This window comes from Corvus hawaiiensis, chromosome 21, assembly GCF_020740725.1.
Source record: "Corvus hawaiiensis isolate bCorHaw1 chromosome 21, bCorHaw1.pri.cur, whole genome shotgun sequence".
NCBI lineage: Eukaryota > Metazoa > Chordata > Aves > Passeriformes > Corvidae > Corvus > Corvus hawaiiensis.
The window spans coordinates 9,134,755-9,150,285 of record NC_063233.1 but is presented as its reverse complement, the minus strand read 5'-3'; the positions used below and the strand labels follow the sequence as shown (position 1 = coordinate 9,150,285).

The window sequence follows — 15,531 nt, the reverse complement described above, 5'->3', positions numbered from 1 at the left end:
CTTTGCCCTGCACCGAGGCATTGAGTCAACAGGGAAGTGTCCCATATATATTTATATAAATCCACGCACACTTCGATCCTGCTCCACAGTGACAATTTTGTTTTCCTCCTGCAGGCTCTGCTCTGTGGAATGATTATTCCTAATTCTCGTTAGGGCTGCTGCTGCTTTTCCCCCGGTGAATTGGATTTTGTTCTGTTTGCTGCTCCATTACCAACCATAACCTGTCCCTTTAAAAACCATTAAAAAACCCTTTAATCCTTCCCCAATCACAGCTCTCCAAACAGGCTATGACTTGGGATTTTTGTTTACTCCAAAAACCCGGCGCTGGAGTTTTCCAAGCTGCTCTGGATGGCTGCAACCCTTCCCAGCTGAGCCTGGAAGATGCTGGGCACCCTCCTGGCCATTCCTGGTTGTCCTTCCCCGGCAGATTTATCCACCTTGGCCTTCTCTGGGTCTGCAATGAAACTCAGCAGAGAAGCACCATCCCACAAGGATTCTTTCCCTGCCACGTGTGCTGCATTTGGAGCAAAAATGTGGAGCCTGGGCAATTTTGGGGCAGTCCACACCCCAAAATTGGCACTGGTGTGGAAGGTGCCCTTTTGATTTCATGTTATAGAGCCAATATTTAGCACTTTGGGGTGTTTGAGGTGTGTCCCATTCCCAAAGCCCTGCTTTTACCACGCTCTTGGTTTTATTTTTTTGTGGTGTTTTTGGGGCTTTTTTGTGTGTGTGGTATTTTTGTGCTGCTCTTACACCATTTCCAGGCCTCTCAGATGTTTTGAACTGTCATGAGCCAGGAATTATTTGCAATTTGGAAGCCTCTTCTCCCAGCTAACAGGTGGCAGGACGACAGGAAATGGCCTCAAGTTGCACCATGGGAGGTTTAGACTGGAGATTTGGGGAAATTTCCTCACTGAAGGGGTGGTCAGGCACTGGAAGGAGCTGCCCAGGGTGGAGTCCCCATCCCTGGAAGTGCTCAAAAACATGTGGATGGGGCACCTGGGGACATGGGTTAGTGGTGCTGCACTGATGGTGTCACTTGATGATCTTGGAGGTCTTTTCCAACCTAAACAATTCCACGATGTGAGATGGCAAACTGCGAATTTTGGGTACTTCAGGGACGGCTCTGCTCCACCCTGCACTAACCCATCTCTCACAGCCCAGCAATGTGGAAACTTTTCCACGTCCATAGTGGCACAAAGAAACCCAAAATGTGAATTTAATCCTTGCAGTGGTGCCAGGAGGATGCAGCAGCACCAGGCAGGAACTACTCAGGATGGTTTCAGTAATTTTCAGGATGATTCCAATCAGGAATTTTCAGGATGGTTCCAGTCAGGAACTTTCCAGGGTGGTTGCAGTCAGGAACTTCTCAGGATGGTTTCAATCAGGAACTTTTCAGGATGGTTTCAATCAGGAACTTCTCAGGATAGTTGCAGTAATTTTCAGGATGATTCCAATCAGGAATTTTCCAGGATGGTTCCAGTCAGGAACTTTCCAGGATGGTTGCAGTCAGGAACTTCTCAGGATGGTTTCAGTAATTTTCAGGATGATTCCAATCAGGAATTTTCCAGGATGGTTCCAGTCAGGAACTTCTCGGGATGGTTTCAGTAATTTTCAGGATGATTCCAATCAGGAACTTTTCAGGATGGTTCCAGTCAGGAACTTCTCGGGATGGTTCCAGTAATTTCCAGGATGGTTCCAGTCAGGAACTTTCCAGGATGGTTCCAGTCAGGAACTTCTCAGGATGGTTTCAGTAATTTTCAGGATGATTCCAATCAGGAACTTTTCAGGATGGTTCTAATCAGGAACTTCTCGGGATTGTTCTAATCAGGAACTTCTCAGGATGGTTCCAGTCAGGAACTTTCCAGGATGGTTCCAGTCAGGAACTTCTCAGGATGGTTTCAGTGATTTTCAGGATGGTTCCAGTCAGTACCTTCTCTTCCCTCTCTGCAGGTGAGGAGGTGGGAGATTTTCCCTGTGGAGAGGAGCCTCCTGCCAGGCAGTGTGAGAGCGGGACCACGTGCAGGGAGTACTGGCAGGGCCCCAACTATGGCATCACCAACTTTGACAACATCCTCTTCGCCGTGCTCACGGTCTTCCAGTGCATCACCATGGAGGGCTGGACCGACATCCTCTACAACGTGAGTCCTCTGCTGGGGCTGGGGGTGTTGGTTGGGAAAAGATGGTTCTGGGAGAAGAAATTAATTTAGTTTGTGTGGTTTTCACCTCCTGCTCCCCTGGTTTTCAGGAGGATTGTTCCTGTTTTCCTGAGGGGCTGTTTCTGGTTGAATCCGTGGTGCTTTGAGGCTGCAGATGGGATGTGTGGTGGCAGTGGGGTGGTGCCAGTGTTGGTGTCACCCCAAGGTGCTCCTGTGCTCTGCTGGGTGAGTCGGAGCAGGTTCTCACAGTGCCCCACAGAAAATCCAAACTGTACAAAACTGGGTGGCAAAAGCAGCAACTCCTTAATATTCTGTACCTGGAGGTTTCCTCTCCTGATGGGTGGGTGTAGTCCTTGTTGATCAAACTTGTGATTCTGAGCTCCAGGACTGGTTTTGGTTAGTCCAGTCCAGTTTTACAGAGCTCTGTCACTCACCTTCACCCCTGGTGTGACTCTGTGGGCTGCACAGAGGATGCACCAGGCTGGATTTCCCTGCCTCCTGCAAGGCAGGACCACGACTGTCACAACCTCTTGGCTGGCCAGTTTTGCTCTTCTCAGTTTGACAAAGAGCCAGACAATGCCACCCAGCCTCTGCTGGCTTCCAGGCAGTGCAATGCTCTCCTTTGAGGGCGTAGTTTCTGTGGGAAAATCCCAAAGTTGGGCATTCCTGATGCCCTCAGCCCATTTCTCTGGCTGGAGGGATGATGCTGAAGTGTTCTTCCTCACAGACTCCAGACCCATGCTGGGCCCTTTCAGTCCTTCCTGGGAGGGTTTCTGTAGCAGCAGGAAAGGATTATCCTCAGCCACAGCAATTGCCAGGTACAATTCTGCTGTGTTTGGAGCCAATAAATCTGATTTATTCCCTTCTCCCTCTGCTGCTCAGTTCCTCCATCTATTCCCAGTCTCTGACCACTTAAATCCATCTCTAGAAGATTTCCCCGTTACATTTCTTCCCTCACCCTGAAGCTTCCCTGCACCAGCAGTTTCTCCCCTCCTCATTCAGCATTCCTGCTCCTTCCTGCTAGTGCCAAGTGTTGTAAGAAGAGCCCATTAGCATCCTGGCTGGGATTGATTAATCAATATGTGGTGTATGAGATCATCTTCTCCCACCCTGCCTCTGGTACCACACGCAGAACCCCGAGCTTACCATGAGGGTATTGATTTTGGGGGTTGCTTTGAAGCTGTTGTAGTTGCATTCCAGATACCCATTAATCTAATTGGGAACAGGTGCCTGAAGCACCTGCAGGGTTGGATTTGTTGTGTCTGAGACCTCAGCTTAGGGTTTGATGCTGGGATCTGGCAGATCTGAGGGGCTCTGGATGTTCTGGTGGAGGGTGAGTGGTTTGTGCTGTGCCACGGGACACTCAGCAGAAGTAACTCCCTGTCCCTTGTCCCTGAGGGCTGTCACCCCCTCCCTGTGCTGCTCTGCTGGCTGAGAACCTGGCTGTGCTTTTGCAGGTTGGAAACTGAGAGAAGCTGTGGGTGGGGAAGATCCTCTCTGTGCAGTCCTCAGCTTTTTCACAGCTTCAGTCATGTGCTGGTTTCTGGCCACTTGTTTGTTGGTTTGGTGTCGTCTGTGCCTACACCAAGTTCATCAAACTGAAAAAGGAGATAAAAGCCCAGATTATACTGCAGCAGTGACTGAAAATCCTCTATGGGGTGTTTGTGGATGCGTTGTCAGGCTGTGCCCAGGAAACAGCAGTGAAGTCGTGGAATTACAGAATGGTTTGGGTTGGAAGGGACCTTAAAGATCATCCCATCTCACCCCTGCCATGGCAGGGACACCTCCCACTGTCCCAGGCTGCTCCAAGCCCCAATGTCCAGCCTGGCCTTGGACACTGCCAGGGATCCAGGGGTGGTCACAGCTGCTCTGGGCACCCTGTGCCAGGGCCTGCCCACCCTCACAGAGAACAATTCCTTCCCAATATCCCACCTAACTCTGCTCTCCTTCAGTTTAAAATCATTACCCCTTGTTCTGTCACTCTACCCATACAAATAGTCCCTCTCCCTCCTTTTCATAAGCTCCTTTAGGCCCTTTAAGGGGCTCTGAGCTCTCCCTGGAGCCTTCTCCTCTCCAGGTGAGCACCCCCAGCTCTCCCAGCCTGGCTTCAGAGCAGAGAGGCTCCAGCCCTCAGAGCATCTCTGTGGCCTCCTCTGGACTTGTTCCAGCAGCTCCAGGTCCTCCTGGTGTTGAGGACCCCAGAGCTGGACACAGAACCCCAAGTGGGGTTCCACAAGAGCAGAGTAGAGGGGGAGAATCAGCTCCTCATCCTGGCCACTCCTCTGGAGATGGAATCCAGGCAGCTCAGCAGCTGCACAGGGATGCTGCCTGAACCAGCCTGATCCCTGCTGGACCCAGGCTGGGAAGAAGCTGGAAGATGTTTCCTCTTGAATCCAGAACTGTTAGAGTAAGTGAACACATGCTCAGACTTAGACAGAGAGGGAGTGTCAGAGATTATTCCTTGTTCAGGGAGCTCTGATTCACCACCTGAGTTCTCCCCTGCTGAGGAAAATGTTTTTTTGGCAGGAAAATTTTACCAGGCTCTGGACTCTTCAAGGAGAGCAGCATTCCCCTGATGCAGGATACTCATCAGAGCTGAGCTCTGGACCTACTTTTAATCTTTTGCTTAATTAAGATTTGCAAAAGGCTGTGGGACCATGGCAGGCAAGATGTGGTCTGTGTAAACTGGGATTAAGCATTAGTAAGAAAAAAGGCTGGAGCTTTTTCTCCTGCTAACTCATGAAAGCAGGGAAAACCACACAGTTCTGGTGTCCCCAACATAACAAGGACATGGAACTGTGGGAGCAGGTCCAGAGGAGGCCACAAAGTTGGGAAGGGGATTAGAGCACCTCCCCTATGGACACAGAAGAGGTTGTGTGGAGAGCTCAGAGCCCCTTGCAGGGCCTAAAGGGGCTCCAGGAGAGCTGCAGAGGGACTGGGGACAAGGCATGGAGGGACAGGACACAGGGAATGGCTTCCCAGTGCCAGAGGGCAGGGCTGGATGGGAGATTGGGAAGGAATTGTTCCCTGGGAGGGTGGGCAGGCCCTGGCACAGGGTGCCCAGAGCAGCTGGGGCTGCCTCTGGATCCCTGGCAGTGCCCAAGGCCAGGCTGGACATTGGGGCTTGGAGCAGCCTGGGACAGTGGGAGGTGTCCCTGCCCATGGCAGGGGTGGCACTGGGTGGGCTTTAAGGTCTCTTCCAACCCAAATCTGTGATTCTATAAAAGCTGCTGTCCCTCAGGCTTAGCTGAGCCCTTCCTTCACCCCTTCTCGTGTGTGCCACCACCACAGGCTGGCTCTGCTTGGGCTAGGTTTGTCCCCCTGCTTGTACAAACTCCTCCCTTGCTGGTGTTGGAGCAGCCAGCCCTGCTGGGACCGAAATCCCTCTGCTGCCAGGCAGTCTGGGACTGAGAGCCATTCCAGGAAGGTTGAGGTTACAACTTCTTCCTTAACGGCCCGTTTGTTTCCTGCCACAAAACGGTGCTGGATTGATTGTCCTGCATCCACAGGGCTTTGTTCTCACTCCCCTCTCCCTGCTGCACCTGGGCTGTGGGGTGTGGAGAAGAGTCAGGGTTTTCGTTTGCAGGGATCAGTCACTGGGTGAGATGTGCTTCACCAGTTCAGCATTAATTGAAATCTGGGAGGGTTAGCTCTGTCCTGAAAGCACATTGGAGGCTGAAAAAGTTGGTCTGTGGTGGCATCAGGCAAACTGAGGAGTTTGGTGTCAAGAAATGTTCAGGAAAGAGGGATTTGGGTTTGATGGTTTGGCTCAGGTCTGCCCAAAGCGAGGGGTTTGTTGTGAGGGATTATTCAGTCAATCTCAAAGGATGGAGGTGACTTTAGAGGTGGTCCAGATCCAGCTTTCTTACAGATTTAGAAAGTCACAGCATCAAAGATTTCAGCACAGCCTTTGCAGTTGGAAATCCACCTTGTAAATATTCACTTCCTGTCTTGTGATAAACTGAGGAATCGGGAGGGCAAGGAAAAAGCAAGTTCACAAATCTCAGCCCGTTTTTTCCTTGCTGATCCACTGTTTATTCTTCCAGAGACTTTTCCTTTTAATTGGGGCCCATGAAAGCTTTCTAGCAAAGCTTTATCTGGGATGTGATTTATGCTCGGAGCAAAGAGGCTGAATCATCAGGAGGGTGAAATTCTTCAATCATAAACTGGAGAAAAGACCTTCCTGCCTCAGCAGCACAAAAGCTTTGGAATAATGACTCCAGCCAGGCTCTTCTGGGAGCTGCAGGTTTGTCTCAGCTGTGGCCTGTTTGTGCTCAAAAGTGTCCAAGGAGCAATTTAGGGAAGCTGGTGATGGGGAAGAACCTTTTTTCCAGCACCTCCTGCTAATTCCAAGCTTCAGCATGGTCTGGGAATGTGTTAAAATGGAGTAACCCAACTGTTTTCCTCAGGGTGGGAGTCTGGTGTTGTGACCAGGTTCTCAGTCCAACCCAGTGCAGACAGCTCAGAGATCCCTCAGGCATGGGCAGAGCATTTTCTGGACCATGAAATTAGGGAAGAATCTGCTTGCTATGGAGGGGGGAATGCTGCTCAGGGGCCACATGGCCTAGACCTGGCTTTGTGCAGCTGGGGCCAGTCCAGTGCCAGGCTGGGACTGGTTCAGAGCCAGGCTGGGCCGGTGGCAGGAGCTGTGTCTCTCTGCAGCGTGGATTCGGCATGAACTGGGTTGGTTCAGCCGTTCTGCATCTGGAGTGGTGCTGCTGGGGCAGCCTCTGCTCTGGGCTCTCTTGCTCAGACCCTTTGAGCAGGTTGTGTTCCCCTGGAGCTCCCACTGGCCTTGGGGCAATGTGGGACACTGAGGACCCACCTAGCCTGTGCCTGTGATGCTGGCAGAGTGGGGCGTGGGGCGGGTTGGTTCTTCATCTCAAAAGCTATCGAGAGGCTCCAGCCTGTCCTGGCAGAGCCACCAGAAACTGATGCCCTTTCCTCTGGTTCTAGAAACACAAGCCAGACACAGTCATGGTGATAAAAAGGGGTTACCTCTTTATATGAGGATCCTGAGGTGCACAATTCGTCAGGTGGAAAATGCTGAAGATGCACACCCCGCATAAAGCGTGTACAATCTTCATAGGTTTTGCAGATGAGCGTATCTGACAAGAGCCCCCAATTAGAAGCACACTCAGTGAAGTAATCCCCCCATCTCTAGCACCTTCTAAATCCTCCTCCCTCAGATGAGGACTAAACCCTGTTTATAAAAATATTGTCTCAAAGAGTTGGTCTCAACCTTGGTTTCTAAGGAGAACCAAGATCGCACAGGGATCCTGGAATTTGTTTTGTCTTTGTGCTTAGGAAAATGCTGGAGCTAAGGTGCAGTAACAGGCTACAAAGCTACAAATATGTGTGTAAAGAATACAGAGAATATATAAAAGAAACACAGCAAAAATCAAGAGGGCATCACCGGGGGTAAGAGGTGACTGGTGTTCGGATCAGCTCGTGGGCCCGTTATGTAAATTTCTTCATTAGTCCCCTTGAAGTGTCTGGATATGCCAAGTGTTGCTGCATTCATCGTGCTTTGAGCATGGCTCTGTCAATAACCAGGGGCTGCTGGGGCTGGAGGATGTTGGTGCTGCTGAGGGAGAATATTTCCAGTGATGGACTCTGCGTGCAGAGTCTGGGTGAAGAAATCACCGTCCCGGGGTGGGAGGAAACAACGCCACTGCTCAGCAAGAGACACCGTGCTGCCCTGGGATCTGAGGCCTCCTGAGCCCTGCTTTCCCTCCAGATCTCGTTTTCAAATTAAGATGGTTCCTGGAGCATTTCAGATCCTCTTGTTTACGTGCCTGGTGTTTGTGAATGACAGTGATTCATCTCTTGCTAATATGGGCTCTGTGGAGGTGGGAAACCTTTTACAAAGGCAATAGCACAACTCCTTTTCTGGGCAGTAATTCCCAGTTCTGCTCGTGCAAGTACCTTATTGTCCATCACCAAACCCTCCGCTGGTTGCCATGGGAAGCTCCCTTTGTTTTGCAAAGTGACAAAAGCCTGAGAAGTTTTGTGCCTGGCCATGAATTCCTCAATTAAAATAATTCTATTGCTAGGCTGCGTCTAAGCATTCCTGACAAAGAGGAGCCAGCTGGGGGCCCTCCTGAGGGAGCTGCTGTGGACCTGGCAGTGATGAGTTTGGAGCTCAGAGCTTTCCATGGGATCCTCAGTGGGTTGGGAAGGGGCTGGAGCTGCTTGCTGTGGTCCTTTGTGGTTTGCTCTGCTCCATTCCCCCTGGTGAGGTGTGGGAGCTGCACCAGGAACTTCCAAGGAATTACGTTTGTGGTCCCAGAAAGCCATGGGTCAAACGTGCTCCATCTGGAGCTGTCAGAAACCTCGGTGCTGACTTTCAACAAGCTGGGTTTTCACCTTTCATCTTTCCTCTCCAGGAGTTCAAAGCTCCACGGTGGAATTTGCTTTGCAAAACAGGGGCTGCTTGCAGGAGAGGAGAAATGTCAAAGTGTGCACCCTCGTTCTCTTTTGATCTTAATGGCAAGAGATTTTCCTGTTTCTTCTATTTCCTGCTGAAATATTAGTGTCCAGTGGGTCTTTCCAGACTGCGGGCTGGACCTAACCTAATCTGCTGGTGAGTAGGGATGAACAGTTCAAACAAAATATAAATCTGCCTTAAATTGGATCCCAACTGGAACTTTACCCTCCCTGAATTCTAATAGCTCATGATTCACCTGGTATTTTTCATTCCCCTTTGTGTCTTTGAATTTCTTTATTCCTATGAAGACACAGAAATGAAAGGCTGGAATTTCACTGTTGTTCCATTTCCAGCCCAGCCCAGAGATGGTTTTGTTGGTGGGATGGTGCTGGGGCTTGTAAGGGCAGAAGAGACTCTGTTGTCCCAGTTTGGAGAGCTCACATGTGTCTTTTTGGGGTGTTTTATAGGACTGTAGAATGGTTGGGGCTGGAAGGGACCTTAAGACTCATCTCATTCCACCCCCTGCCATGGGCAGGGACACCTCCCACTGTTTCAGGCTGCTCCAAGCCCTGTCCAACCTGGCCTGGGACACTGCCAGGGATCCAGGGGCAGCCACAGCTGCTCTGGGCACCCTGTGCCAGTGAAAGGTTTATTTATGAAGATCAAACCTGTGACTCTTGGTCTCCATCACTCACAAGTGGGAGCTGGGGAATCCAAGGTGATGCTCCTCAGGAGGAGTTTGGATGTGACCAGCACTGGTTACCTGGAGCATGAGATGATTTCCTGAGCACCCCCCCCGGGAGGTGGTGTGAGGGTGCAGTTTGAATGTGCACAGAGAACGGAAGGGAGATAAATAACATGAAGCAGCTCCCCTCATCTCTGACTTGGATGGAGGTTCCTCTTTGCTGCTCGTGAGATTCCTCAGGGCTCAAGAACCTCCACATTTTAAGCACCTCTGAAACCTGCCAGTTAAGGCTTAAAGGCGACTTCAGTGGCTTTTTGCTGGCCCTTTGCTCAGAGCGTGGTTTCCTGGGGGGGTTTTGCACTTGGCTTTCCTCATGGGGACTGTCACAGCTGATTTGGTGGTGCAGTGAATGCTCCAGCAGAGCCTGTGGGACTCTGCAGGTGGCACTGGAATTGCTCTTCTCTCCTCGAACAACTGATGGGCTGTTAGAAGTGACCTGAAGCTGGTCCACTAAATCAGACTCATAATTGCTAAATATTGAGAGGGGTGGGAAGAAATGTTGTGTTTGCAGTGCTATTGGTGTGTCCTGGGGCTGGCAGCAGTGGTGTGAGGAGGTTTAGGGTGGGTTCAGTCCCTTGGGATCACTCTCTGTGCATGATCAGCTCTCCTTGTTGTGAATAAATATTGAGGAGCAAAGCTGTTTAACCAGCAAAAGTGTGAGCAGGCAGCAAAAGGAAAAGCTGCTGCAGGGATTTCCTTCAGGGAAAATAAGCACAAGGAGAGGCTTTGTTTTGCCACTCTGAATCCCACAGCAGATTTCTGACGTGGTTCCTTTGTTGTCACTGCATTCCCTGTCATGTTCCAGGACCAAGTTTTGCTCCAGGTGGATGAGGGGTGTCAGAATCCAGGGCTGGAAGTGACCAGCGCTGGGAGAACAGAGCAGGGAGCTGTGCCAGGCTTGGACAAGGGTGCTCTGCTTCCCCTGGGACACAGCTCAGGACTTAGCTGGGTCTTTGAAGAGGTGGAGATCAGGGAATCACAGCTGAAAGGATGATCAAGAGCATCGAGGGCAGGACTGCCCAGGACACCCCAACAGCCCCACCCTGGGCATCCCTGGCAGCGCTGTCCAAAGGCTCCTGCAGCTCTGGCAGCCTCGGGGCCGTGCCCATTCATTCCCTGGGGAGCCTGGGCAGTGCCCAGCACCCTCTGGGGGAATCCAATAACAGAGCACATGTGGGAAGGGAGGAGCCAGCAGATGAAAAATGGATGCTGCAACACTCAATGCCCACAGGTGTGTGAAGAAATGTCCCCATGGTTTTGTCTGTAGCAGAGCTTGCTCTGGTCTCTCAGCTTCTCAGAGCATCTCGGAGCCAAGAGCACACAGCATCTGCCTCACAGCTGGGCCACAGATTTGGCATAAAATCCCTTACAGCCCTGACTTAGGGAGAGGTTTCCCTTGGGACCTGATGGGACCTCAGCTTGCCAGGCTGAGCTCCTCTTGTTGCTGTGCATTTGTCCTGGAGATGTGCGGGGGGCCCGGGGAGATGCTGAGGCCAAGGCCAGCAGGGCACGGGGCACACGCTGGTGTTGTGCACCCGTGACGGAGGTGGGAGCTGTGCTGCTGAGCTGTGCCACGGTGTAATTGTGCTCTCTCTTTCTCTCTGCAGCTTCAGAAAGCAGAGAAAAATCTCCTAATGCTGTTAGTGCTCAATTGCACTCACTATCGAGTTAGGGCGATTTGAATTTGCTAATAAGAAGCAGGCACCTTCGGCGTGCACATAAATGATAATTGCCAGCCTGTGGCTGTGGGGTTAATGTTGATTTTGTTGATTTTGTGGCTCACTATCACCAATCATCTGCAGGAAAGTAGGGCAGGGATGGCAGAGTTTGGAGCAGGCAGCCAAGAGCCTGGCAGCAGCTCCGAGTGCAGGGTTGGTTTGAGAGGGAGAAGAAGGGAGGGAAGAAAGGAGAAACCTCTCCTGTGGATGGTGCTTTTGTAGAAGTGGCACTAAAAGGCAGGGACACACTGAGGGGTGACCAAACCCTTGCACAAAAACCCCAAACCAGCTCAGCCAAACGATTGACTTGAGCACAAAACCACATTTGGAGCCCTGGATGTGTGACACCCATCCCAACAGAGAGAGCCTGTGGGTCCCCCACGACCCCCTCACACCCCTTCTGTTGGCACCTGGACCTTCTTCCAGCTGGTTATAGAGGAAATCCATAGAGAATTTTATAGAGAAATCCATATATGTGGATTTCATCCATGTTTCCTGCTGGATTTAAGCTTCCTTCCTCCCATTATGTTGTTACAACCTGTAGTTTTTTTGAGTATCAGCCAGGTTTATTATAACGTAGAAAAATCAGTGTTTTAGGTCAAACTTCATTCATTTAGCTGATCACCGGTGTGTGCCAGACATCTCAGCACCTCAAATCTCAGAAATTCTTGTGTAAACACACTCTCCTACCACCCACGTGTGTAAAAATATCCAAACTTCTCCGTGCCTTAAACTCCTCCCTGGAGCTCTGTGTCCAAACTCTCCTGAGCAGCAGATGGAGTGGATTCCTCAGCTCCCTTTTGCCCGGGGAAAAGCCTCACTCCAGGCTTTGGAGTAACAAACTCGCTGCTAATGAGACCTGGTCGGGTGTGTGTAACCCAGCAGGGCAATAAATTGGTGTGAGCATCCACGGATTTGTAGGAAAAATCCCTCGTGGAGCACCGAACAAGCAGCACAAGGTTCTGTGAGAGGAAAGCACGTGGTGAAAGGAGGAATCTGCACAGCTGATGGACCCTGTGCGAGCTGACAGCACAAGAATCCCACCCCAGTCTCAGTTCTGCCCTGGCTGATACCCATCACTCATCCTGGATTCCCGAGGGCTGCAGGGCCTTTTTGCCCAAGGGCTGAATTCCCGGCTGTTTTAGGGATGCGGGCTTTGCGTGCCTCCTCCTCTGGAAGATCTGCAGAAATCCAAAGAGCAGGAACCGTGGAGCAAGCCTGAGGCTAAAATGGCTTTGGAATATTGAAATGCCAAGAGTGCCACACGTTTGTGCCCACGCCTGGCTCTCCATCCATCTGGGAACGCAGCCTGGCTGACCCCGCGCCCACGTGGACGTTCCCTCCGAGGCTGGAGAGGATTGAGATGTCTCAACCCTGCTCCAGCAAATTGCCCTGCTCAGAACAGCACTCGAGCAAATGTGTGAAGCTGAACAGGAGCTGAAGTGCCTCCCTGAATCTTCTGGGGTTTATTTAATGTCTCAGGGAAGATTTATTCCAAATGACTGTGGGGTGGCCAGCTCCAGGTTTAATAGGAGAGGTTTCAGACATACAGCAGGAGAGTGACATATATCAGACAAACTCCAAGAGTCTCAGCAATTGCTTTCTGAAAAGCCATGAAATGTCTCCAAACAGCAGCGTAATCATGGGGGCTTGCCAAGGAAAAAAATCTCCAGCTGAAGAGATGCACTCGCAGCTCGGCAGCGTGAAAGCACCGAGGGTCCAAACAGCTCTGAGTGTGCCTGGCAGTCGCTTTCCTGCCCAGGATGAAAAAGGCTGCTGGGTGCTCACAGAACCCAGCCCTCTGCCATCCCTGCTGCGTCTGGGGCTGCAGTGACACGGAGGGACAGAACAGTTCTGAGGAAACCACAAGCGGAGCTGTCACTCGATTTTGTTGTTCTGAGGGCAGCCCCAAATCCGTGCTGCAGCAGAAGAGGCTGTGGGGGCTCTGGGCAAAAGTTTTTTCTCTTTTCTCAACAGATTACATGCCCTGGGTGCAGGGGGTGGGCAGGGACACCTTCCACTGTCCCAGGGTGCTCCAAGCCCTGTCCAGCCTGGCCTTGGACACTTCCAGGGATGGGACAGCCACCACCTCTCAGGCACCCCGTTGTTTTTCCTCCAACAGATAAAGTTCCTGGCATGACAGAGCCTTTCCAGTAGGAAATTTTAAATCCTTTTTTTATTACAGCTTCACTTTTATTTTTTTCTTGTGTCCAAGGCCAGGCTGGACGGGGCTTGGAGCAGCCTGGGATAGAGGGAGGTGTCCCTGCCCATAGCAGGGGGTGGGATGAGGTGGGCTTTAAGGTCCCTTGCAACCCAAAATATTCTGTGATTCTAAAATCCAGCAAATCCCTTGCAAGGGAGGAAAATCACCCAGGAACTGTGGGAAGCAGCTCATCCCAAAGCCCCCTGGGTGTCCCTGCCCCTTCTGGGGTTGTTTTTTTTATCAGTGTGGCCTCTGGCAACACCTTTGCTGTCCATCCCTGTTCCCAGGTTGTTCCCTCCCACAAAGCACTCCTGGAATACAGAGATGAGCAGCTTTGAGCTGCTCTCATCGTTTTTTACAGGCTTAATGAATATACACTGGAGTAAACATATTCACACTTCAATTTGGAATTTCACAGGCAATTTTCATTCAAATTTGGAACAACTTGGCAAGGCCTGTGCTTAGGAAAAACCTTTTTTTCTTTTCCTATAGCAGAGAATCCTTTTCTATTTAAAATATCTTCACAAAACCTTGTGAAACATCTTGAGATAGAGCCCAGAGGATTGTGACCAGCTGGTTTTTTGTTCTGTTTTGTCTGAAGCAGGGAAATGGGAGGGATAAAATACCTTTGGAATCTTGTTCTGAGTAGGGATTGCATTGACAAAGGGCTGCTGGGCCTCGGGGGCTCTGCTGTGCTCTGAATTCTGTGGGACTGAGCTCTCAGCTCCAGCTCCTGAGCTGCAGATTTATCCACAAGGATGTTTTTTTGCTCATAATTAAGGAAAGTCTGAGCTGTTGGAGGTGTCTCATTAGAAGATAAGAATGAGAAGGTGGGCCCAACCTAAATAAATCAATGCTCTGCTCATTCCCAGTCCTCTGCTGCAGAATGCAGGTGTGTAACAGCAGCCCATGGTTATGATTTTATGTGATGGAATCAAGGCTTTCATTCATTCAACCAATTTCCTGCTGCTGAAAACTTCTCAGGAATCTTTGCTGGCGATGTTTAGAGGGAAAATCAGGAGGAACCTGGATCTGCATTAGGATGATGAGGAAGCCTGGGCATTATTCTTAGGGCTGTTGTTATTTGCAGTGATTTTAGGCCTTGCCCCAAAATTTCCTCTGCTCAAAGCCAGAAAATGATGAAGTATTGGGTTGTTGTGGTGCTCTGGGAATCGCTCCGTGTGACTGGCTCTGCCCTGCTGACCGAGGGGCTGCACGGCCCAGGGGCTGCTGAGTGGCAGGAAAAGTTAATTCTGCATCTACTCACTAGACCAGCAAATCTCTGAGTGGGCCTGAATGATCCTTGTCTGGAAATCTTGTGTGTCCCTGAGCAGCCAAACTGAGCAGGGCTCTAAATGTGTGTCTGTGTTTCATACAATTATTCCTGTGGATATTTCTCCCTTCTCGGGACCTTTGGAGCACATTTGGGGCCAGCTTTGACTCTTTAGACAGCTGAAGCCTTTGCAGAGTAAGAAAAGCACATGCAGAGAGCACTGAACTTATTCCAGGTGCAGCTTGACTCACACAGGAATTCTCTCAGGCATTGAATGGTTTGTGCTCGATGAGAATTCCAAGCTCAACAGCAGAACCTGCTTTTCAAGGTGCTCCCTCCAACTGCACAACCCAGCCCCAGGAGCTCCTGTGCTCTCCTTGTGCCCCTTCCCCGAAAATGCAAGTTCTGTGTGCTCAGAGAAAGCTGAAGATGGGTGACTGAGGCACTGCTGGTGGGAATCAGAATATTTGGAGTTTTGCTGGATCAACTGGCTGCCCCTGTCGCAGCTGAGCTTGAGTCACGTCCTGTGAAGCTGTTGGAGTTCCTTGGTCTTGTGAGCTCTGTGGCTTTCAGGTTTGTGGTAAAATGTGTGAAATGCGTCACCAGAGAATCACTGAATGGTTTGGGTTGGAAGGGATCTTAAAGATCATCTCGTTCCAACCTCCCTGCTGAGGATAGGGACAGCTTCCACCAGAGCTGGGTGCTCCAAGCCCCATCTAACCTGGCCTTAAATCCTCCTTATCTTCCAGATAAGTGCCCCGTGGGGCTCAGAGAGGGGCTGGGCAGGTGTTTGCTGGGGCAAAACTTCCTCTTGAGAACCCCAGCCAGAGGCCTGCCCTTCCTCACCCTAAATGTGCCTCACTTGTCCCCACCAGGAGCAGCTGGTAAAAAATAAAAGAAAGGGAGGAGAGGCTATGAAATAAAAACAAAAGCATTCAAAAAGAGGTAGAGTCCCTTGGCCAGCCTGTTATTTCTGACGGTGGCAGAGCTTTCCCAGTGCCAG

General features: G+C 50.8%; 1 protein-coding gene across 24 annotated transcripts in view; it reads left to right on the top strand.

The window, feature by feature from the left end:
• CACNA1B (calcium voltage-gated channel subunit alpha1 B) overlaps window positions 1-15,531 on the top strand; it is a 268,511-nt gene that overhangs the window by 99,688 nt on the left and 153,292 nt on the right. For all 24 annotated transcript variants that reach the window (XM_048325195.1, XM_048325181.1, XM_048325175.1 and 21 more), the window contains one exon: window positions 1,954-2,141. In XM_048325195.1, the coding sequence (XP_048181152.1) occupies window positions 1,954-2,141 (188 nt within the window). The remainder of the gene's footprint in view (window positions 1-1,953; window positions 2,142-15,531) is intronic.